Source organism: Cnephaeus nilssonii (genome assembly GCF_951640355.1).
Source record: "Cnephaeus nilssonii genome assembly, chromosome: 16".
Taxonomy (NCBI): Eukaryota; Metazoa; Chordata; class Mammalia; order Chiroptera; family Vespertilionidae; genus Cnephaeus; species Cnephaeus nilssonii.
Window position 1 is genome coordinate 55803614 of NC_137087.1, and position 26916 is coordinate 55830529.

A 26916-nucleotide genomic window follows, 5' to 3' on the forward strand; every position below is an offset into this window, starting at 1 on the left:
GAGGAGTATAAGACAGAATTGAGTACTTCTAATTCATGTAATTATAGGTATATGACTCTGTCCGTCATAAGAATGTGAAAGTATGACATTTGTGCCATCATGTAACATCATTTGGGGAGGAAATGTAGAATGTTGGGCATCCAGGCAGGCACAGGCCCAATACTTTGAAAAGTGCACAGAAACATTTCTGAGACAGGCAGTGCATTAAAACAACACCTACGTGGAAAATGGTCATTCTAATAGAATGATAACTCTCTACTTCCAAATTACTCCCAATATCTTTGTGTCAGTAGACTAAGGAAAAATAAACACGTGTGTGCCAGGGATAGGTAGGAAGGGAACAATCTAGAGATATACTGGGGAAGTGAAGGGATAAGTTACATGGACCCTCCACATTTGAGAGCAATTAGAGACTAGGAAGGTGTTCCAGCCTGCAGAGAAATCCCTTGTTCCAAATGCGTATGATTAATGTCCAACTGCCCAATACACTGCCACACACACACACCACATCACACCACACCACCACACCCTAGCCCGGGTCCTTAGGTTCCTGTTTCCCTCGGATAGACAGGTGTATATCTAGATGCTATATCAAGAAAACATTGGGCATAGGCCTTAGCCTATATATAAAATTCTCAAATGTTACTTTCTACCAAACTTGAGCTCTATCCCTATGAGGGAACATTGTATATACAGAGGGCATTCACACTTTTGTTGACTGTTCACTCTAAGGTACTCGGACACTCGGCTCTGAATGAATTTTCAGAACTATCTGTATAGTGAATGGGTGTGTGGGTCTTACAGAATACTTGCTGCAATGCGTCAAACAGGAGGCATCCTATATTTAAAGGACAAGGAGGACTCGTGTATAAATGCACACACCACACTGTTTTATCTGCAATAAGAAATTAGACAACGGAATTAAGATTAAACACTTTAATCAACTATAATAAATCAATATATATTATACAAAAAGTCTGATTCATGCATCAGATTACATAAATTATACAACTGTCACATTATGCAAGGCTTACATACTTTTGAGTTTGTACCGGTAAAAATGTATACAAGTGACTAAGAGCATTTTACTTAACAAGTGTAATACTCTTCAGTTATAAATAATGCTTGTGTCTTTCAAATACCTGCTAAATATACACATTTCTAGATCTGCAGCATTCTTTTGTACCTCAAAATACAAACCATCTGGAAGCTTCAAAGATTTATAGGCCCAACGTATCATTTGTTACAGACTTCAATTCCATGGTAAGAGGGGATTTTTTTTGACAGAGAAAAGAAATGAAATAAAATGCCAACTCGAGTTTAATGCTTGAAGAGCTTCTCCACTACTTATTAAATACATCAGGAAACCCTCCAGATGCAGATGAATTAGTTAAGGTGCCATCTACTGCATATTAAATACTTCCAATCGCTGCATCTGGATTATGAGAGTTATAAATCTGTGAAAATGGGGGCTTTCGAATGTGCGCTGACAGACCCTTGCATCTACCATCACGAACCAGCAGCACTGTGATCCTTTACCTCTTACTTCAAAGAGATCAAGTGAGCGAGCATGCTTCATACTTCACTTACACACGCACAGTGACACCTAGCATATCTACAAGACATATGAGCACACGGACATCAAAAAGTTCCAGCCTCGCTCACAGACCCGAGGCCGGGAGCTTTGCCTGAAAAGCCGGAGGAAGAGAAAAGCTCCAGTGTAACAAGTACGAGATATATTAAAGCCAGTTCTTTTGTGTTTTTTTAGATTCTCCTTGCTAAAGAGTAAGCACCCTCATGGGGGTGGTGCGGGGGGGAGGGCAGAGGAGTTGGTGAAGGCAGGAAAGCAAAGCTGTCACTAATGAGCTGGGTTTTACTTAGGTTTCCAGTCCTGAAACCCTTTTCAATACAAGGCAACATTTTCACAGCTGGAAAATTACAACTAAAGCTTCATTTACTGCCAAAAGCAATAGATGTAGTTATGTATAATCTATGGGTAACACTACGTTCACGGGAGAATGGCAAAACTAGGCTCAAGGCAGAACAGAGCAGCCAAAAGCAATACTTGAACGTCTCTCATGAATGGGTGACACGTCGCTTATATGCAATTCTAAGATAGGACCCTGCTATCCAATGAATGAAACGGAGGCCTAAGTGCAAGGACAGTATGTTCGATATTTTCAGAGCTGAATTTTAAAACTGGGAGGGAAACTGGTTATAAAATAAGGCTACTTTAAAAATAATAAATATTTTAATTATATAACAGAAGTATATTAACTTAAGATAGGTTTGAGATAAATATCAATTCTGTGTGTGTGTTTTTTTTAAAAATCCTCTTATTGGTGGAAATATTTTTGATCATACATTTTAAGCATAAATAAAATCCATTTATAAGTCTATAGTGCTGTGCATTATTTAATGAGTACATATATTTTATTTCAATTTCTAAGCTACGAACAAAATACACCATTAGAATACTGAAGGTTACATTTTGGAAAAACAAACTAAGGTGACTTTTGGCCTTCCTTCTACAATGCTAGCAAATAAAACTAATCTGCATGCACTTCTGCCCAAACGAGGAAACACTGATATGTTTACTGGGGAACTCATTTTCACTTTTTGTTTGTAGCGTATTATATTGACAGATTATGAAAACAAGTAACTTGTACTCTGGGTCATGAGGAAAACTTCATAAACATTCAAACAGAACATTTTTAGGCAGTGATAAATGCAGGATGAGTTTTCAATAGAATTCTCGTCTCAGATTTAAAGATAAAAATATTTCTCAAGTGTGGATAAACCTAACTTCTAACAGTTTTTATACAAGCAGAGAATGTCTCCTTAAAAATGAATCTCCTCATAAAAAGAATAGCAGTTACTTGAATCATACTTTTTACTGATCTCTATTCACATAAAACATATCCCCAATACAAAACTAATATCTTGGTTCATTCTGTAAGGAGCAAATTTGGCCAAAGCTTATTAAAATATCTGTAAGTAATCTGTCATAATACTAAAAACACATGGATTTTGATATTTTTAAAAAGTGTAAGAGCCTCAATTATACTAACAACACAAAATCAAGTGCTAAGAATTTTGTAAATATTTAATAAATGTTAATTAAAATGGCACCATGTTAAAAATAATTACTAAGACTTCAAATGGAAAAATAAAATTCTACACCAGATTTGGAGGTTTAGGAAAGATATATATATGATGGAGAATGTTAGTAGAGCTATTTTCCTTCCTCCATTTCTTCATTTAAAAAATTATTGAATTTTTTTATTTGGGGAAAATTTTCACAATTTCAAAATGTATGCTCTCATAGAAAAACTAAAGAAACTCAGGAAATACAAATAACAGGAATTTTAGCTTATAAACTAAATATAAACTTGGCCAAGTCTTATCTGATTCAGAATATTAAAATAAGCGAAACGATTATATCTGTTTTGTATTTAACTTTCAAGTAAGTCTTAGTAGAGATGCATATTAGACAAAAATGCACTTCATTAAAAGACTGAGAAATGTATGTCTTCATATACGGTGTGTTTTTTCATTTTAAATTCAGAAGAAACAGATTCAGTGTTTCATAGTAAGTATTTTAGATTGTAAGGTAAAAAATAAGCAGTAATTAATATTTTTTATAACCATTGTTTTTCACTTTACATTCAGACTAATTTTGTACAACCAATGAAAGCTGGCTCATGGAAGTATTCAACATTTTGGGGAAGCAGACATAAAAAAGTGGACATATAATTTGGTGATAAATCAATTCTTAAAGGGTAGATGCAGATTAATGTGTAACGTCATGCTAATAAAGATCTGTTCTAAAAACTCACTCTTTAGTAACTGTTATTTTGGTTCAAGACCCAAATGCAACCATCTGTTCTATTATTTATGGAACTTGAAACCAAGCCTAATTCTTTATTCCGAGAATCTGCCCACTGTTTTGGGTTATCAGGCATCAGATGATCACCTACTTTTACCCTCCAAGTTATCTTCAGCTTTAACTTCTTACTATTTTCTTTGCTAGTGTTTTATAGGCATTCAGAATGGCAACAAAACAAATTACATTAGCTAATCTCCTGCTTGTAGCTTAGACAAAACTCAAATGTTACGCTGAAAAACCAATTCGAGAAATCCATGCTGTTGTGAAGTTAATGGACTTTCCTGAAATACGTCATTCTTTAACAAGGCCTTTGGAGCATTACTTTTGGATAAAGAGCAAAAATCTGACGCTGGAGTAACGTAGTAGCAGCTCATTTTGAAACCAAGGTTCAGACTCTAGAGTGACTGGAAGCAGCTCCCTACACACGCACGTAATACTGCAGTAGCAATGATGCTTCGCTGAGCGCACATACATTTCCCAATTAAGAAACTGGTATCCTCATTTTAGAGGAAACCGACTGATTTTAAATGTCCTAAAAACACATGTATATGTGAGGTATATGCACGTATTTTATATGCAAAGATACATGAACTTACACTCATGTACATACGTATGTATATAAAATATGAACTGTTTTTGAAGTAGTGTTTATAATGAGCAGTATTCCTGCAGCTATATCGTCTACAAATTGAATGCTCAAGAACCAACCACAGTATCAATTCTCACAATGTCAAGTCATGAGAAATCTTCCTGAGGAGCGAGCCATGAACTTCTGAAGACATCCCTGGGCCTCGGGCAGGGGAGTGGGCTGGCCAGCACCCCAGTGAATCCCCAGGAGCTGCTTACTTATCTGGAGTCTGGCCCTTTCCCTTTCAAAGTTTTAATTATTGAACTCACTTCAAAGGTCACTCTTGACAGTCCCCGCTCATATTTACAAGTGAAACACCTTTTCCCAACGGACGAGCGTGGACTGAAACCTGAAAGTGCAGGTTCTTCCGGTAACAAGTCTTTCCTTTTATTCCCCTTTCTTCCCCCATTATCAAGGCAGCACAAAGGCTCGTTAGCCGTTGGAGAACTTGCCAGCCTTCCTGGACGGCTCGTAGGGCACTCGGAGGATGCTGGGCGTCTCCTCCATGACCCGCACGAGGAGGTTGTCGATGTAGTCCTCCAGCTCCCGGATGTGCGTGTCCTTCCTCCGCAGGAGCTCTTTGTGCTTCACCAGCTCCTGCAGGACCTCCTCGTAGGTCAGGCTGCGGTACCCGGCAGCGGCATCAAAAGGGTTGCTGTCCTAGAACAGGAGAGAGCCCGGCACTTTAGTTCTCAGGAAGAAAATGCGAATTATTTTGAACTTCAGCTTTTGGTTTTCCTCTGTCCTTGGCTAGAACCAATGTGACAGTTCACAGAACGGCTAGTCAGTTCTGAGGCCAGCACTGGGTCAGAGGCATCAAAGCCCTTATTCCAATTCTAAATTCTTCTACAATCATTTTTTTTACAGTGTGGACAATGTCCTAATAAAAAAGGCAGACATACAACTCAAGATTAAGATAAAATGTTCTATAATAAATATAGCTGAAATAGGTAAAAATTGAACATCCCTAAGAATTAACTTGGAGGAACTATAGGAAGCTGTTGAAAACTATACATTTGGACATTAGTTTAATTATCATCAAACTGCTCCCGCTGAACTGCAGTTTAATGCTATGCCTTTGACTTTATTTAAGATGGGTACAAGCAACAGCAAGATCAAATCTGCTTCTTGCTATGAAATGTTGAAGGCATTCGGAATTAAATCTTATAAGATGCTCCTATGGGAGTAACTTCTGATTTAATTTAGAGGCAAACAGCTTTTCCTCCCCTGAGTAACTAGTTCATTTCTATCTCATAGTAGAATATATACCTTATCTTATTTCCCTTTTTGCCCTTGTTATCAGGAAACTCAAGAGTTCAACTATGATCACATTAATATTTAGTATCAGTATATCTGCATTCTCTTCCATTTCACTATTGATTTACTTTGTAAAGTTATTCCACTAATGAAAATTCTTTTTACATTAACGTATAAATATAAAAAAGAAAGCAAAAGGCATTGACCTAATTTTCATTAAAAAGCATTCTAATATTAAAAGAAAAATATTTCTCAGGAATTTAATAAAATAGGTTGTCATCTATTTATAGTGGATAGTAATAGATTTTTCATTATGTAAAATATAATTCCCAAACATAAATTAGTGTTTTTATGTCTTTTTATACATAGTTCTATCACTAGACTCAACAAATTAAAATGGTTTTCATCACTTTCATTCAAAACATTTCCATTTGGCTTTAAGGGAAATAAAATATTGGGGAAATTGGTCTTGCTCTTTCAGACTACAGTATATAATCTATGCAGAGGGAGACAGAGAATGGGGACCAATGAATGCAGAAAGGTTCTTTTCCCATTTTTAACAGACATTAAATTTGTCTTTACTCATTTTCAGGATCTACTTTAATTTGCTATGTGTCTAGAAGTTCTCATGAGTAAAGCCAAAGTGTAACTTTCTATCCCCTCTTCCCGCAGGCACCAAGACTGCCAACACCAAAAACCAAGCTTGAGTACAGGCATCAATTTGATGGGGATGTTATCCAACCACGCTTCCTCCTCCAGGATAACAACCCAAGTCCAGGAAGGAGAAACTCTTCCAGCCCCACAGGCTCTCTCAGGTTCTGTGGAGAAGATCTAGCTTGCACCAGGTGGAAATGCAAAACGTGCATCTCAAGCAGTGGCTCCATTTGTTCAAAGGAAGAAGCAAGGCTGGAGGCATGGTGGTCAAACAGGTCATCAGTACAGAAGGGCCGGCATGTAAGGTTCAGGATGGGGAGCTGAGAGAGGCTGAAATGGCAGGTTCCACACAGACCATCGAGGATGATCAATGCTGTCATTAAGGACTTGTAGGTTTATTGCTGCGGGAGATAGGACGCCTTCAAAGGTTTCAGTAGGCAAGAAAAATATGATTAAAGTCATGTTCTAGGACAATGAAAATGGCAGCAGTGGGGAAAATCACTTGGAGGGGCTGAGATGAGTTATAAAGCTATTGAAATATCACAGACAAGATACCGATGAGGGCCTCCACCAGATCAACAACGAATAGGGAGACTGCTAAGGGGAAGTGAGTTTAAGTTCTGTAAGATATATTTAAAACACCTTATTTTGTTTTAACATTAGAAACTGGGAAGATACAACTTCATGCATTATATTACCTTTGTCTCTAAAAACATTTCATAATGTTACTCTGCAACAGTTAAAGGACAATTCTGTTAATCTACTTTTATTCTCTGCTCTCTCAGATCAATTCATCTTTTTTAAGATTAAGTCTCAATGCACACACCTCTCATGTATTGAAGAGTTTAATTGGTCATGAATAGAGATATAAAACATTATTATAATTTCCTAGCCACATTCTTATTAAATAATTATTATATTAAGCAGGTTTCTATAGAAAAGATAAGATACACTGGAGAGGTAAGTATGTATTTTTTACTTTATTAAAAATAAGCTAAAATTCCTCACTTTAACCTGAATAATTCTGCACAAATGAGACAGAGACCAACCTAGCTCTCACTTTCCTTACTTGACAAATGAGATGTTCTCCAAGGTCCCTTTTAACTCTAAAATGTCCTGGTTTACACAGTGATATTTCTGAACTGCATTTTTAAAAAGTAATACCCCCCAACTAATGTGATTTCATCTTTCTAATAAAATATTTACTGAAAAATAGGGATTCTGGTGAGAACTGCAGGGATTCATGAAATTAAGCTAAATGGGATTCATTACTGATTGCCTGACTCTTACTTTTTTTTTAATTTAACTTAAGAATCACATGTTTGAGTCTCTTTAATCTTAATCAAATTATACTGACTTCTACAAACTAAGCGATGAACAGTTAGAAAATCACTTATATTGTTATATTTAGCACTATACCAGTAATATCAGATATTGTAGCTAAAAAGTTTTTTAATATTTCTCTAAAGACGATGAGGATGAAAAATGTCAAAATAGTCTAAATTTTATTCCATGACATAAATCTATCTAACAATTTAGTCTCAAAATAATTAGTTATTATCCTGGAATAGTGTCATAATACAGTCATAATCTAAAATATACAGATCCATTACTTATTTTGTTCCCCTACAACCTTCTAATACTTGTGAATAGGCAGATTTCCTGGAAATACACTTCTGACCTTTTCAATAAATTTTCCATTTGTCCTTTTATGTGAAAATTTTAACCCAAATTTCTGCATCAAGTTTTTAGGCAGAAAAACATCTTAGAAACACACGTTCTATAAACTATATTCTGAAAAAGAATATAAAATCATTAAAAAGTTTTATGCTTAGTTCCAGATTTTATCCCATATTTGAAAAGCATGTAAATACCTTTTAATTTTAGGCATAAGATTCTTAAATTGATACACTCAATAAATATATATCCTTGTTTGTTGATATAATTCCAAATAAAATAATAACAATTCATATCAATTCATATGTACAACAGAAAATTAAAATATTGCTTAAAGTGGAAAACTCTCAGGAAAATATAAATTATTGGTATAGACTCAAGTAACCTACATGGGACTCCTAAGTACTCAACATTATTTCCTCCAGCAATCCATACAGACAGCACATATGTTTTTAAGATGTCTTCTTATATTGAAATGTAAATTTTTCTTCCTTCTTCCCCTTTCACAACCAATTCTTTTTCATTCACACCCAACCACTGTTAAAAATTTCCATATGCAGATATAAGGAATTAGGGGTTGGGTGAGAGAATAGAATTATCACATGAAATTTCCTAATCGAAATCTTAAATAACATAGTTGTGCAAAAGACTTTGAGAATCACCAGTGATCTATTTTTGCTTTACACAGTCTAGCCTTTTAAACTAGGAAATGTATATATTTTTTTACAATATTTAAATTTGAACAAAAGCAAATTAGCAGGACTCAAAATAACTGAAGATTTAAAGAAAGGTTGTCCTGGTAACCAAATATTGGTGGGGCACTAACTGACATCCAAGGCAACTGGCGGAGAGAGAGAGAGATAAGAGGAAGGCTTGGCATTCTCTGATCATCTCATTATTGTTCTAATGAGGAACTTTGCTCTGGGAATATCATCTCAGCTACTTTCACATCTTTTGTCCTACTCCCTTCATCTCCCTTTCAGTTCTTAATTAGGACTTAAAGAGCTCACACTGCCCTTTCAACTGGCTACTGCTCCTGTTTAAACACTGTGCTTTCACAGACAGGTGTTGGCACTAGCATATAAGACATACAAACTTAATTACAAAATACTATGTCCAGAAGGGGGAAAAATAACTTGGTGGATGGCTATTATCGGAGAACTTAATGTAAATTACTTCAAACATCTTCTAATCTTCAACATAAAAATTGTTCAAATACTTTTCATCAAAAAACGATCAGTCTGAGGATGGGTTCCTTCTCTAATTGTATCTTGCAGTAAATTAACAACACCTAAGTAATCCTTTAACTGTCCTTTAGAATAGTTAGTATCCCAGAGAAAAATAATCACACATCAAGGATTCTTTTATCACTTTTAAATCCTTTAACTAAAACAATTTTCACATTTTATTTCTTTAAAGAATTCTAAGGATGCTTTTACAGCAATAAATTACAAGATTTGGAAAAATACATTTACAAGCACATAGAAATTGTAATTAAGGTTACTTAATAAACAATAGCTACACATGAAATCGATTTTTTGATGTTTGCATTTTGTTTGAGATTAAGTACCTTGCCTGATAGAATTCATTTTACTATTTGATCAAAGGCTCACTTCAAATATTCTGACATTTCTCGCCAGACTGCATCTTAGAAAGACTGGAGTATTTATGAAGCATAAAAACTTACAAATCATTTACATAAAACAGCAAGAACACAGCACAAAGCTTCTATAATGTTTTCTATGATTTTAAATAAATAACTACATTTAGAATGGTTTGTACACTACCATAGCTTCTTCTGGGCATAGATCATCATAGAAAATTGTGATATGTTATTGCTTTAAAAAATTCTTATTATACATCTGGATCACACACATTAAGGGCAGATGGTTCAAAGAGCAATCACCAGCGTCTTGGAGTAAAGGCTCCACTCTGTTATTCAATGAGGACTTAGTTTTCTACCAAGCACACGTGCCCACATTTTGGTAAAGTAACCTCTTCCCTAGGTTTAATATATTTAGATTTGACTGAAGATGCAATGGAACTCTGAACAGAGAGCCAAAACCGGATTTCAAATAACCACAGCATGAAGTTAAGACACCTGAATAACCTTTGCCGGGTATGTGAGCTGACTCAGCTGGTGGCTACACCACGCCCGCTAATATGGATGGTTTTGTTCTGTCTGGGAAGGTTAGTGTCCTAAAGGTTCTTGCAAATGCACTCCTGGCTAACTGCATTTCCCGCCAGGATGCAAGATTGTTGAACGTTAATAAGCGGTATTATTCTTTCTTCAATATTTGTCCCAACAACAAATCGTTTTCTCCACATGCTCGTATTTCCTAACAATAATGTTGACCTTGCCATACAGCTTTCATATTAATTTTAAAACAGTCTGCAAACAAAATATGTATATTTTAAGCAGGCTTCAATTATAATTATGTTTGCCTGAAGTTCCATTAATTGTATAAAAGTCACACCCTATCATATATTAAAAATAAAGATTGGGTTTTGCTTTTCTTCTTTCTCCCCAAATATCACCTAAGCTATAAGCGGCAGGTAACAGGGATTCCAGGGAACGGGAGCCTTTCTAGAAACGTGTGCCCGACAGAGGCTGGCTTGTGGCTTGCTTTGTGCCTCTCTAACCCCCTCTGCAACTTACCGGGATTTTCCTGAGGTCTTCACTGCTTGTCGGATTCACATGGAAACTGAGCAATAAAAGACACAACATAAATGTTAAGAATGTATCATAGTCCACGTGGGAGGAAACATAAAAACAGGACATTTTTAACCAACATTTCAGTAACAATTTCTAAAGTCCTAAATCACTCGGATGAGTGAAATTTAACCCAGGATGTAGAAGAAAACCAATATTTACTCAACATCCGAAAGGAGCTACAATTTTAAGCTTTGAAGGAAAACCCTTCAGTTATTATCAGAACTGAAAAAACTTCACCTCCAAATATGCCGTTTCTAAACATCTTTAAACATGAGCGTTTTACCCAGTGAGCTATTTTATAAAACTAAATTTCATAACGTTATTATTCATTTTACATACACACTCACCTTAGTCCTCCTGACATAGAATGATGGAGAATTAAATAAATTTAGGATGGAAAGATTGTAGCATAGAATAGACAAAGCAAACTTGGCATACAAAAAATTCTACAGCTATTAAAGCAATTATCTTTTAAATTTTTAAACATCAGGCTATCCCTAGAACACATTCCGAGTGCTAGGAACCATTTCTATCAGGAATGTGATGTCTAAGGAGCTGATCTTCAGAATTCAAATACCCACACGGACCCCCCCAAAAAGAAAAGATTTCTTCTGTGCAGAGGGTAAGAAAATAGCCGGCTGAGTGCTATCGTCACTTTCTTCTCTGAAACATGTCCATTAGAAAGGGCACTGCAACCAAAAAGGAGCGAAACTTCAAAGCCATCTGATGAGTCAATATTTCATCATTGCTATTCAAGTTTAATTTTTACCCGGCACTTAAGAGTATTAGCCTTGCTAACCACTACAAAGCATGACTGTCCTAGGAACCTTTTTATACCTCCCCCAAAAGACTTAACAGTAAAATATATTTTTCACGTTATCTGTGCTTTATCAGCCAAACCATTGGAATCCTTTGAAGAAATTCACTTTCAAAACTTTGGGCTGTGTGCACGCAGTCTGGACACTAGGTTATAACATCCGGGAAAGAATCTATTGTTACAGGTACACATCCCCAGCTGTGAAGCTGCAGAGCAGACAGCCACCTCAAAGGGATTCCTCACAGAGCCAAGGTTTCCCTGGCTATGACTAAGATCTGTAGTGCTCGCTTCCAGAACTGGTGGCTGGCCTTCTCCAGCTAGGACTCCTATGGGTAAATGGAGCATTTCAGGAGAGCTGGGTGATTTGGTAGCAAAGACTGGAATATGTTTTAAATACCTACAAGGCACCATTTACAGGCAGAGGCGGCTGACTCATTTCCGGTATCTCATCATTTTTACTGGGTTCTATATGGTCCCGGACTACACCACTGTACCTGCAAAGTCTCACGAGCCTGACAAAAAGAGTGGTTTAAGAGAAAACAACAACAAAATCCAAAAAGCCATTATCATGGAGAACTCCTCCGCCTAGGGTGCCATGGTAGCAGCTGCTAACACATGGGGGTCCCATCCTCTCGGATTCTCAACCCAACGTGGTCAACATCAGGGTTCAGTGGGACGAACCTCTCCTTTCGCCATTCTCTCACAGCGAGCTGTCTTCCAACAGCCAATCTCCCCATCGGACTGTGACCATCTCCAGGACAAAATGCCCGACATCCAGGTTTCACAGAACAGCACAGCGGGTACAAGCAGAGAAGCGGTGGAGGGCCCTGGGACCAGGAGGTGTGAATTCAAATCCTGCTTCTGCCCTGTAATTGCTGTGTGACCTTGAGCAAGTTTCTTCACTCTGATTGTCTGGGTTCCTCCCTCTGTAAAATGGGGATCTACCATACAAGACCACTGTGAAGATTGACTTAGTTAACATGTCACACACTTAGCACAGTGACTGGCCGACAGGACATGTTCAACATATTATTTTATTTAATAAATATTTACATAGCACTCGAACTGTGTCAGCTACTGTTCTAAGCACTTTCCCAAAATTAACTCATTTAATCTTCACAACCCTTAAGGTAGGTTGTACAATCAGAGAAATTGAAGGATAGTTTCAAGTCCTCACCAGTTTATTTGTTTTTATACTCAATATTTTTTCTACAAAATAAATCAAGAGTGGATGTTATAGGAGATATACTAATGATTCCTTAAAAACATATTTCAGTCTAATTTCAAAATTTAAAATTAGTTTACTTAAAAAAATTATTTAAGTGTGGAAATACCACAGAGTACATTCAGGAAATAGAAATACTGGTGTTACATTTATTGTGATATAATGATCTTCATTTTTAAAATGAGGACACGAGAGCCACAAGAGGTGTGGTGACTTGCGTGTGGTCACAGTTGGCAATGGTGGCGTGTCTGGCTCTGGGACCTGTCCTCCTACCCGTGGCACAGCCACAGCTCTGGCCCTGCCCAGTGAGCACGTGTTACACGGGGAAGCCCTGAGCGTACCGGCCACGTGGGATGACCAGAAAGTGCACCTCACATCATTCTGGGCAGGTGCATGGTCCATGTAGCTGCACTTGAGGGAGGTTGGGGACAGCACCCTCGCAAAGTGACATTTTCAGACCATGTAGTGGGAAGAAGTGCCCTCGAGGAAGGCCTGAGTTAATGGAGAAGTAGGATTTTCAATGACATGAAGGCTCGGTTTGGCAGGCCAGAGAGGGGGGACTCTCAAAACAGAGGGCACAGCCTGGGGCCGCTAGAAAGCGGTGTTAACGTTGAACATCAAAGAGACTGGAACACAAGGCAGCAGGGGGAGGAGCCCTTGAAGGGTTTGACGCAAAGATGAGGCTCTTAGACCTGATCCATCGGGCAACAGACAATGTTTTGTACTTTCAGTCTTCTTTCGTAAATGTTATTTAAACATTTCATGGGCAGTAGCATTATCCATCCCATTACACCCTTGAAGAATAAACAATATTGAGACTGTATAAATTCATTATACCTCAGGAAGAAATCAGTGAACTAAGAAACAGAAATACTGGTGTTAGATTTATTGGGAAAAGGGTTTTTAAGAAACAGACATGTAGGACAAAGATTTTATCAAAATCATACAACTAGCAATACGTAATGTCCGATGGCTGTGGCCTCTGGAACTAAAGTGAAACTCAGTGACAGCCTGAAGCACGTCTGAGAATTATTAGATCCAACTGAACAGGTCGCAGCGGGAAGGGAAAAGCGTGCCGGGTGCAGCGAGCCCCACTATTTCCCATCCTACCTGCGTGTAATCGGAGCCCGCTGCCACTCAGCAATCCCCAGTGCAGATCTGAGCTCAGGGCAATTGTATGGGGCATTGTCTCAAGTCTAAAGGCAGAACCCCTCCCTTGTGGTCGGCTTTATAGTCACACACTGATGTGTCACACACATGACGGACTCAGGCATTCACGCTGCTTTTTTTGATCCTTCCTTAAGGGGGAAAAAGAGTTAACTGAACTGGATTGAATTAGCTTGGTGAAAAATAAAATGTCTCTATTTACTGAAGTGTGGCACCAATTTGTGATATCTCTCCCTTTGGACTGCTGTCCTCGTGTCACACAAGATATTGAATAATACAGGCTGACTGCTCAACTGAGCTGTTGACAGGTTAAGGAACATGGTGTTCTTAATCAGGTAGAAAATGAACTTAGACATGCTCACACTGAAAGAACTTCAGGCAAAGTTAAACTTCACAATTAAAAGAAATTGTTTTAGAAATCAGAACTCAAGGAGTTTGGGGGTAGCAGGGGATTTTAAAGTAACTATTAAGCTGATACAGATACTTTAAATTCCTATTTTAAAAAGACTTTTAAACTAAGAAAATGCTTTACCTTAACATTCTAAAGTTTTTAAGTAAAAACTTATTTTTCACTCTGATATTTCCAAATTTAAATAATTTTTCTAAGTAAACTCTAATTTTAAATTTTGAAATTATTAGTACTTGTGTATATTTTAAGGAATCATTAGTATCTCTCCTATAACATCTATTGATTTATTTTGCAGAATAAATACTGAGTAAAGACATAAGTAAATGGGTGAGAATTTGAAACTGTCCTTCGATTTTCACTATGGACTAGTCTCCTACCGATAGGTGAGGAAAGCAAACCGAGCTCATAAAGCGGGAAGACTGGCCACTGCAGAAATCACGGCTGCATTTGGCAACGATCAGAGTCTTTCTTTGTCATTTCTTTTCTCTTCTAAAAACATAAATACAATCATTTGGAGCGAGGATTCCTAAGACAGGGAAGGGACTAATGAGAGTAAAAGGAGTATGAAGTGCTTGTCAAGATAAAAGTAAAAACCCACAGAAGAACAAAGATCTAATGAAACGGATTCAGTCTTGTGAGTGTAAGACAATGCAAACTGTGCAGGTTCCTGGCTCGAGGAGTGTAAGTCCTTCAATGAGAAGTCGCAGTAACGACACCGGAAGCTCTCCGGAAGGCATTTGAGAACAGTATTATGACATCTTCCATAATGCCTCTTTGTAGGCCCCATAAAGGTAGGTGCATTTTGCTCTACAAACTTGATCCATTTTGTATTTAATAAACGGATTCAAGTTATTTGAAAACTCCAGGAGGCGTCCCACCTGGCTGGGGGACGATGAGGGGAAGGAGCGGGAGTAACGTTAAGCACCAGTCATTCCTTGTTGTGTATGGGGAGAAGTATAACTTTAAACCATCACAGAACTCCTGACATTAATTATGTTCAAAGGGGAGTATCCCATTGATCTTCCTGTTTCACTCAGAGAGTGGGCTCTGGAGACCTGAGGCTTCACTTTGGTGACAAATGTAGCGGGGGGAGGGGTATAAACAAACGGGAACATAACATAACAGCACCTTTAATGAGTCTGAAAGAGGAAAAGGAAAATGCCCCACTGACTAAAGCAAGGGAGAATAAAAAAGACACGAGGCCCAAAGACAACGGATATTTATTGGACTTTTAACTGTGGTACCTACCAGGTGTCTTTCTGAGCACTTTATATGTGCATGTTAACTCAATCCCAGGAGGTGTTCCTTATTACTTCCATTTACAGAAGACCAAACGGCACAGAAAAGAAGCTTACTCCGGGTAACACAGTTAGTAAGTTTTCAAAGGAACAGTAATCAATAAGGTTTTATAATATACTAGAGGCCTGGTGCATGAATTCATGCACAGGTAGGGTCCCTCGACCTGGCTGGTGATGGGGGCCAATCGGGGCTGGCCGGCTGGGGGAGGGACCGTGAGAGGTTGGCTGTGGGAGCGCACTGACCACCAGGCGGCAGCTCCTGCTTTGAGCGTCTGCCCCCTGGTGGTTAGTGTACATCATAGCTACTGGCCGGTCGTCTGGTCATAACGGTCACTTAGGCTTTTATATATATAGATAAAGGTGGACACATGTCATACATTTGTCGAAACTCATAAAATATACAAGAATCCTAATGTAGACTATGGGCTTTGTATAATTACAATGTGTCAATATAGGTCAATCAATTGTGACAAATGCACCACTCTAGTGGAGGATGTTAATAATGGGGGAAGCTATGCATGTGTGGGGGTAGGAATACATGGGGAATCTCTGTACCTTCCACTCAATTTTGCTGTAACCTAAAACTGCTCTCAATTTTTTTTTTTCTTAAACTTTGCCTTTTGTGGCCCTGGCCAGATGCCTCGATTGGTTGGAGCATCGATCGACGTGGCCGGTTTGATTCCTGGTCAGGGCACATACTTAGGTTGATGGTTTGATCCCCAGACAGGAGGCAACTGATCAATGCCTCTCTCTCTCCCCCCCCCCCTCCCCTCTTCCTTCCTCTCTCACTAAAATAAATTTTTAAAAAGTCTGTCTTTTGTGAATCTTAATCCCTGGGTTCCCCACCCCTTTCTTCTATAAACTCCTTGAAAAAGAAATGATATCTCATTAACCTTTTCAGTCCCAGCACATGACAGTACTTAGAGCATCATGGCAGATGCTTAACAAAGGTGTGTTGACTAAATGAATAGTCAGTGCTTAGTAAAAATGTGTAAAGCTGAGCTAAGAGTTGACTGAGTAAATCAATGGAAGGTCGATAAAAGTTTCAACAAGATATAAAGTGGCCAGAAGAGAGGAAATGATTTTTTCTGAATAATAACTATTACTTACTGTATATCTAGGCCTGATAATATATTAATGGATTTTTTTTTCAGTTCTTTTTAAGATAGGAAGAATTATTCTGATACAACTGCCAATATGAATTGGAAGCTGACGCCAATAAAGTCACCTCAACTAGCCAGTTTATCCATTTCACCAACCAGGGCCACCAGTTTAGGTATCTGACCGCAATACAGATTAACTTGAGATTTTTCTGGAAAATACTAAAAACATTTATTCCATAGAAGTTCAATAGAGTTTAAAGAAGTTAAAGGAGTTCAAGAAATGTTCTTTAGTGATCCTCTTTATAAAAACCCAAAGAAATGAAGTGTCCAAAGAGGATTTCCACTAGTAAATACAACCTTTCGTATGTTTCAATTAGGTCTATTTCACATGCAGACAGGGCTTAAGATGCAAGGTGCAACTCCATATTGTCTTTTTCCCTTTCTTTTTAGGAAAAAAAGAAAGAAGTCAGTACCAAATCAAATTAATGATATAGATTAAAGTACTACATTATCTCTCTTGGGTCTGGGCAAACATACTAAATACATGAATAGCAAAACAGAACCTAATATGATATGTCTATGGGGATCAACAGTAATTGACTTATTAATAGTCTCACAGGACATCTCTCAAGAGATCTCACAGACAAGACAATTAATGACTGTGGTCAGTGACACCAAAGATCATGGGCAGCAGATCCAGACCCAGCTGCTTTTCTATCGTAACAGTAACAAATATATTTATTGGACTAAAATGTTGAACAGGTCCTAAAATGTAATGATATCAAGGTATTTATGAAATTAAAGCATTATATTCAATCAAGTTTAACTTACTATTCTAGAAAAGAAGTAATTATTTTAAATATAATCAATCAATTCACAAACTGTCCAACATAAGCCCTATGAATTCCAACAGTTCTCCATTTATTTAAAACTAAGCTTCTCATTTTTGTCTTTTGCACCCTAATACAAGAGAATACATCTGCAACAAACATAAAATTTCCTTGACATCTCAAATTTAACTTAAAACTTCAGGTACACTTTTGCATTTTTCACTCTGACTACAATCATATGTCTTTCTCTTGATAAAAAAGAATCTTTCTCCCCAGATCTTCAGGAATGCTGTCACGCTGAGAAGTCAGGCTGTGTTCATCCCACTGCTCTGAGTAGACCCTGGTCCACTGCCTGCCACAGGTCCACTAGTCTATTTGGGGTTGTGGATGGGATGGAGGTGGGAATCAAGTTGTTTACTTTAGAAGCAAAACTGTAAAACTGGAAAGGTGTGATGAGAACAAGGCACCAGGCCCCTAACAGGGCCAGACCCCGCATAGGCTCTGTCTCTGTATGACCCAGGCCAACCCAGTGCCCTTGATCAGCTTTTTCCTGAGGAAAGAATGAGGACAACCTGAGCAGAGGTAATTCTTCCATGAGGGCACGAATGAGGCAAGTTGCCCCTGGGTCCTGCTGGACTCGGCACTAAAGGACAGAGGACCCACAATGCCGCTGGCCAAGAGTACCCCAAGCTGGCTCTGTACCTGAGACAAGGCCAAGTTCTGTAGAGGAAGCTATGCTGTCCTCTTTCACAATTTAATCTGAGCTCAGCACGTGAGTTTAGGAAATAGTCAGCATGCTTTAAGACAAAGCCAAAGCTTAGAAATCTACCACACACTGTCCTTATTCGTGCTATGCAAGAATTTCTGAACACAGGAATTTATAGCAATAGTAGGTATAATACCTTTGCCTTATATAGTAACAAAATAAATTTTCTACTTTTACTAAATTTCAATGTAGTTTGGTTTATTTCATCAAAGATTATTACTAAACATATATCTTGAAAGAAACTAGAAAATCTATCAAGTGTATTGTTTTCTTCCAATGTATATCCTTTATTGGTCAGCTCCTAAATTCCACTTGCATTTACGTTTTTTAAAGTTGAGAATATCTTGTTACTAATAATTTCACTTAACGTAAAGTGATTCTGTAGATGCTGCGCAGCAAAATCACAGCGAGAGCCACTGTTCCCAGACTCACCCTGTGGCAAACACTACCCTCGGCACAGGGTTCATGCCCCTGCATCACACCAAGGTAGCTTTATCCCAGGTAACACTGAACAACAATGCGGCTCAGAAAGGTGAGTAAGATCACCCAGCTATTCAACAGACTCAAATCCAGACTGATTCCAAAACCGGAATATTCTATTACTATTTTTTTTCATGTTTTACTGTAAAATCCATGGGTGGAAGAATAGATCTTCTGAATCAAATATTAAATTATGGCTGATTTACATTTTTTATTTAGTTTGGGTATTTTATTTTAAAATAATCTATAAGAAAAGAATATAATGTACACCTCAAGTAAACAAAAGATGTGATTAACCTGAACACCCCCATTCCCACACCAGGCTCCGTAACAAAGAGGTCTCAACACAGAGGTGTGGCAGGGCACCCCCATAATTGGCTCCTTGGTCGCCTAAAGTAGCAAACATACTTCCTTGGGGAATGACTGACATAGAGTATATATAGCTCCATGACTCCAACTAGAGAAGAGACGGTGAAATTACTAAGTGGTTGGTAAAGAGCTAACAATATAAGCGTAGTCCCTATTTATAAAATCTTCCTTCACAATTTTAATGTGCGGCCACCAGTTCTCTATGAACCATCGCTTCAACCCACTCACCCCAGCCCTAATAGAGCTTGAGATACGTGTTTGTTAAAACAACTCTAAAAACTGGCAATGTGAATTAAGTTTTATTCTAGGCCAAGCTGATTCATGTAATTGCTATTTAAGAGGTATTAGCACTTTTGTCAGAAAGAGTTCTAAGCTTAAAAATATATATAAAATACATAAAAACATGTATTTGATGTATAATACTTAATATGTAATCAATATTTATATACCTTAATATTTATATATTTATATTTAATTATTGTTACATAATAATATACTATATTATATGTAACACATCAAATCAAAGAGCCCTAATTTATCTTTAAAATTTAAGTTCAAGGATTCAAATGTCCGGATCCTAACATTCTTAAACACTAGACAAACGCAAAAAAGAAAGATCATTTCATAATCAAGTTAACCGCTTTATTTTCTACCAGCAGCAGCTTTTAGAACAGCCTGGCCACAGGTAACACTCCCACCATATATTACAGATATGGAAACGGTACCTGTTTTTCAAAAGTTAAAGCTTATTGTTATGAAGAAAAGTAATCACAGGTGATATGGTTATAGAGCCCAAAAGGAAATGTTCTGAACACTGAAGCAGGGGGTCTGGGGAGGCGGGGTACACAGAAGTCATTCTCTTAGTGAGAAACTAACAAAAGAGGTCCAACACGGGATTGGGCAAAGCCAAAACCCTGGAGAGAAATTCATGCAGTAATTACAATGTGAGGGTGAACACACTTTAAATACATTGCATCCATTAGCAATTACAGAAATTTGCATTCTTCTGTTCAAAGAAGCCAAAGTGTGTTTCAAGTATTAAAAACCAACCTCTCCAGAGCTATTACCATGTTGATATTAGCTTAACTTGTCTCGATCAACTCAAAACACATAATTCCTATTTTCTAAAAAAAACACACACACAACCTCTAAACAAGAGAACATCTCATTAAAAACAAAAACCTCGAACCTCTCCATCAAGATTAAAATGCCAAGTTTGATTCAAAAGGCTACAGACCTGACATCGCTGTAATAACCTTTACAATGCTGTGTTTCACCAAATGAAGGGCATCAACTGAGGACACACATCATTGGAATAATCCTCATTGTTTCTTCTCCTTTACCAATCCCCTCTCCTCCCTCCACATGTGCACACAAAACTAGAATGGTTAAGTCCCATTTTAGCCCAGAAAAATATCTGAGATGTTTTCTTCTTTTCCATCCTCACTGCTAAGGGACCGCCATCAGCTTTCACCTCAGCCATCACACTAATTTCCTAACTCGTTTTCCTGCCCCAAGTTCTTCACTCTCCCTTCCACTCCTGTCCCCAGCAGATCCCCATGCTATAGGGCTATCTGTAAGATATTACTTTGATCACATTACAATCCAATTTAAAAACCTTTCATGGTTCCCCAATACCTATATAATGTCCAGTCCTTAGCAGAGAATTCAGACCTAATATTTACATACCTGCTTCTATGAGCTCTAAGAGCAGGATTTCAATCTTCATAACCTCTGGTTTCCATGCATATAGTAAATATGCAAAACTAATGAAAATGAAAACATTATCTGATCACCAAATCTGAGAGTGGAAAAAAAATCATGTTGCTGGACTGACCTAGCCACACTGTGAGGAAGCAAGAGAATAAAGCAGAAGGCCTGCAAGGGCTTTCTTTATATACTTAGTCTTCATCTATATATATAAAAGCCTAAGCGAGCATTACGACTGGACGACCGGCCTGTAGCTATGATGCACACTGACCACCAGGGGGCAGATGCTCAATGCAGGAGCTGCCCCCTGGTGGTCAGTGTGCTCCCATAGCCAACCTCTTGAAGCCAGCCAACCTCCTGCAGTCCCAACCCCCACTCCCCCCGCCAGCCAGCCAACCTCCTGCAGACCCCCTACCCCTAGCCTCAATCGGGATTGGGAGAGATGGCCCCAATAGGCCCCGATTGCCGGCCAGACTGAGGGACCCCACCCATGCATGAATTCGTGGACCGGGCCTCCAGTAGAATATAAAATATTTGATGTAGACGTTTTCTGAATCAAAACTCGATTCACACCCCAACAATTTCAAATTTACACAGGAAATAACTAGATTAAATATTTGAAATTGGGACAAACAAGTCTCAGACTTGAAGGTACCACAGGAGCATGACTGGAGGACCCGTGCGTACTGTGAAAAACCAGTGTTGAAGGGTAGTCTCTTCTCAGGCCTGGATCCTGACAGTTTTCACGTGGATGAGAAAAGTAAGGTCAACTTGGAATAGGCAATTTTAAACAACAGGCCAGAGATGAAAAATAGAACAATAAATATCCAAAACAATGTAGAATCATATAATTTTTGTCTTTCCAATGTATTATTCTTAAAATACACATGTTCGCTAATGACAATAAACAAAGATTATTAATCTACATGTAAGAAGCTTTCCTGTTTGTTGGATTTGACACAGAAATAATCCTCTCAAATAATATATTAAAAGTTAAACCAAAAAAATTACATATTGATTCACAAAACTTGATGAGCTGGGGTCACTGGAATATAATTTTAATACTTTCCTATCAGAAACCTCAAGAGGACTTCCACACTATATCTTGTATTTGATCATATCATAACAACCTGTTCTCTTTAACTATTGGACTCACTATGTGTTATCCTGTGTCCAGTGCCTAAGAGCTCGTTAATTACCTAAACTATATCTCCATAGGTCTTGTTAATTACCCGTCTCCTGTCTCAGAGGACCTTGTTAATAACTTGTACAGTCTCTCTAAAGAGGTCCTAACAACACATTAAAATTAAAGATGCTTTTCTTTTAGCACCTGTCAAGCGCTGTAAATTGAGAAATTTTCACATCAGTTTATTAGCCTACAGTAGTTTTTGTGGATTTTTTTTTTTTTTGCTTGTTTTCTTCTCTCACAGAGACTTTCTATATCTCAATCTCTCAGCTCAAAATAATAACAACTTAGAAAGTTTGTCTTTTTTGTTATAGAGATTTTTTTGTTTTCAATTTTTAAGTCTATAAATATCAATTTGCATTAGTGAGTTAGCCAAAGGACGGCATGGTAGGTATCTGCAAATTAACCCATTGGGAGGTGTGCCAATTAATGAGACTATTATAATGAGTATTAGGACCACAAAGGGTAAAAAGTTTCAAGTAGTATCTGGGGAGTTAACATAAAGTTCTAGTTAGTGGGAACTAATCACACTGCATACTTCATGTTCCCAGTCATGGCTTCATTGGATACATTCTGTAAATCCCCGGGCATTAATGGATTAATGGATCTAAAAAATCATCTCAAAGTTTTTATTTTCTACCTCATAAATAAGGCTACAAATTTTCAGTTGTGTAAAAGATTTACAGCCTGCCATGAATGTCAGGCAAATTTTCTCCAATATTAGACAAATATGAACAAAAACATTGCTATTAAAATAAACCTTGTACGCCTTAAGGTTTATTATGCCAAAGACAGAGCTTTAAACTTATACAAGAAAAGAATCTCCATAAGGAGCATTATAAAAAGGAAGGTTTTAAAACTAAGAATAGGATCTTTTCTTTAGGGATCATGTTTACTATAACTTTTAAAATGTAAGCCTACAGTAAACAGTCATCATTTTTTTATGGACATGCTATATAACTTCATAACAATGGTTACTTACTTTAAGCCTATGGTGATTTTTTTGATTTGTGAAAATTAAAAACACATTTAAATGCAGTCTAGGTAACCAATTTTTATAGCTTCTAAGGAATTTCTGATACAACCATAGACAGGAATTGGCTAGTGAAGGAACAAAGGAAAGGAAGGAAGAAAGAAGAGAAAGAGGGAAGTAGGTCAACCTGATCCCAAAGGTCAAAGGCATACTTGTCATGCAAAATCATAAAATATCAGTGATAAATATAAGGTCTTGATCTTGGACACTATTTCTGTACTGCCCTAAAAAATAACTGATTGGCCTACGCTCATCAGTTAAGTAGAAGATATGTTTCTGCACAGCAAACACTGCAAATGAAATATATGCATATGTGCTCTAATAAAATCAATAATACTAAAATAATATTCTAAAACATACCACTAAGTTATCATAGAGCGACTAAGAGTTTGCTACAAGGTACTCACAACACAATGAAGTGGAAAAGAATGTTCTTTGTGCCAGTCACAAACAGAGGATATTCCCAAACAAAATTATCTGGTAAAAATATCTCCCATAAGTTCCAGCTCTCCGATAAGCTGCTCCTCTAACATCAAATATTAGCTCATCTCTCACGGTATGCCTATGTTATTAACTACATTATTTAAATTTCAGAATAAGATATACACAACCAATTTTCTCCTATATTAATTAATTCCCTTAACCAGGTCTTCTGCAGTCCTTCCTGAATCCTGAGAAATAATTCATCCATAGATGTCATCAATATTTAATAGTCGGACATTTCTACCCGGCCTTCAATGCCTACTATAACTCAGATGTTCCTTAGCTATTCGGCCAAAGTTCATACTCCTCTCCACTTCCCTGGTTTCGTCAAGCTGATCTTCTTACCGTGCCCTCTCCCTTAGTTAGGACCCTGTGAGCAAAGCTAATGTGACTAAGTTGTCTGGTTCAGCTATGAGGATACAAACACAGTCCTGATTCCTATTCATCATTACGTACTTGTGAAACCGATGATTTAATTTAGATCAGCAATGTTTATTACACCTGAGAACCAGTGGGAAGTTTTTAAAATGTTGATTTTTATTTCAGACCCATTCACTAAAGATTCCAATTCAGTCTGAGGTAGGGCCCAACAAATCATAGTTTTTAAAAATCCCCAGGAACTCTTGCTGCTTAGCAGTGAGAACACGCCCTGCTCTAGATTCGATGGGCACTAAAGACTTAGCCCAACTAAGAAGCTTATATACTTAGGAAGACTAGACCCAGACACAACAAACATGGTGCAGCAATTATGTCCTCCTGGATCAGCAGAAATCCAAAGAAGGGAAACAGCACATTACTGATCAAGAAAGAAGTATAGGAATTGAAGAGTTTTTAGCATCAAGGATAGACAGGCTTAGGACATTCAGGTGGGCTATGAGGAAAGGCGGGGGTGAGGGGGTAGAACAACCAAAGGACTTGTATGCATGCATATGAGCAAAACCAATGGACACAGACAGTGGGGGAGGGGGGCGTTGAGGGCTTGTGCTTGGGGGAGGGGATGGTGAGGGAGAGGTCAATGGGGGGAAAAGGAGACTCATGCAATACTTTAAACAATAAACAATTTTTTTTAAAAAAGAGTACATTCTACCACTGAGCCAAAGAATGGAGATGGGAAGGCTTACAAGGGCCACAGGGTAGAGAGGTAAGAAAATTAACTTCCCAAGAACAGAGAGGACAAATAGTAAAAGAAAAGTTGCACAGTTGAGAAAAGGCTAAAATACAATAAGCCTTGAAAAACAGAAGAGTTTGGTGTTGCAAATGAGTGGTTCTTAGTTTTTTTGAAGGAGGCTTTCTTGAACAGAACAAAAGGTACTACAACTCCTGTGCCCTAAGTGCTAAATAATAATAATGCTAAGTGCTATAATAAATAAATAAAAATTGCAGTAATTTAATACTCTGAGAATTCATCATTAAGGCAAGGCTCAATGGGTGTCCTTGGTTAGTGGCCTTCCATGCATTCAGGGACCCAGCTTGCTCCTATCTTATGAATCTGCCCTTCTCAAAGATCTCCCTTCAGCTAGCACAGGGTTCAGCAAACTATTTCTGTTAAAAAATAATAATACATATTTTTAATAAATATGCAGGCCAAACAGTCTATACTATTCAACTAGCATAAGAGTAGCCATAAACAACTAGGTGAGATGTGCTCCAAGAAAATGTTATTCACAGAAACAGGTAGCAAGCCAGATGGGGGCCCCGAGTCTTGTTTGCCAACCCGCAGTTTAGGTACGGAGAAAGACAGACAATGCGGAAGAGTGTGGAGGAGGTGTTCATGGGCAAGCCCTGGAAACGCTGTACCTCTCTTCCGCTAATTCTTCAAGAACCCAGAACTTGGTCACAGGTTCTTATCTAATGGGGTCTATTCTGTGTATTTGTTTTAAAAAATATCTGGGATGTCGTTTAGTGAACACACCACCCACTTCCACTTTTCAGTGGAAAAACAGCCCAGTGTTAAAGAAAAAAATGGGTGTGAACACATTATTGAAAATGGTATAACAAACATCTAGGTATATTTGTTTCTGGAAAACGATATTCTGCTGATGCAAAAAGCAGGGCTTTACAAATTGTAGGGTTAATCATACTCCAAATTAGTTGATACGGATGGTGCTAAACTACCTGTGATTTATAATTAAGAAGCAAGAGTAGAAGCAATTTTAAAACACAAACAACTCAGTCAGTAAATAAGCGGATAATTCCAACTGTACTTTCATGTACCTGTGCACATAGTAGGAGTTTTGCAGCATGCCAAGTGTTAGCATGCAGACTTCTTAGAACTGGCATCTGCAGCAAACAGTACTGTGAACTCCCCACCCCCAATTCAGCTTCCTCAGAGGCATAGCTAAACCGGATTTCTTAACTGGCTGTACTGAGGTTGGGCCAGGACTGAGCTCTGGCCAATGGGACATATGGGAACAATGCACACCACTGCCAGGCCTGGCACATAAGGATGCCCCACATGTGATCCTCCACTCTCTCTCCCTGCTGCATGACCTGGAGGTCATGTATGAAAGGAGGGCATCACAAGGAGGAGCCTGGCTCCTGAATTACTGTATGGAGCAGAGCATCCACTTCCCATCCCCAGCTTAGTGAATTAGGTTGTGACGACAACGAACAATACACTGAGTGGCCAGATTATGATCTCTGAATACATAATCTGGCCACTTAGTATATATATATATATATATATATTTTAGAGGCCGGGTGCATGAATTCGTGCATGGGTGGGGTCCAGCCAGTCTGGCCAGGGGGAGGGGACATGGGTGGTTGGCCAGCCTGCCTGCTGGTCGAACTCCTGGTCAAGGGGACAATTTGCATATTAGCTTTTTATTATATAGGATATACACTGAGTGGCCAGATTATTATGCGTTCAGAGATAATAATCTGGCCATTCAGTATAAACGTCTACTGTGATTAGCCATTGACATCTGCGGTTGTTTATTACAGGTGGTAACCTATCCTAACTAATCCAGAGTTCCTAATAAACTCCAGAAATGTGCTACTTAGGGTATGAATATTAAATTTTAATAGTCCTTAGAAACTCACTTAGATTTTTAATGATGTTTTGCTGTGCATAAAAATGCACACATTTGCCTTTATGGGTCCATTTTCAGCCTATCAGAAAGATCTTCACAGCCCACACTGAGCGGCAAGGCCCACACTGAGCAGCAAGCAGGAGACTACGGGAATGGAAGTAGCCTTTTAGGAAATCGGTCTGTTCTA

The 26916-nt window shown here is 38.1% G+C and overlaps 1 protein-coding gene across 2 annotated transcripts in view; it reads right to left on the reverse strand.

The window, feature by feature from the left end:
* Positions 1 to 921: 921 nt before the first annotated feature.
* RAB11FIP2 (RAB11 family interacting protein 2) overlaps positions 922 to 26916 on the reverse strand; it is a 36942-nt gene continuing 10947 nt past the window's right edge. For both annotated transcript variants that reach the window (XM_079792974.1, XM_079792973.1), the window contains 2 exons: positions 10765 to 10810; positions 922 to 5177 (listed from right to left, as the gene is read on the reverse strand). In XM_079792974.1, coding sequence (XP_079649100.1) covers positions 4950 to 5177; positions 10765 to 10810 — 274 coding nt within the window. In that variant the 3' untranslated portion in view covers positions 922 to 4949. The remainder of the gene's footprint in view (positions 5178 to 10764; positions 10811 to 26916) is intronic.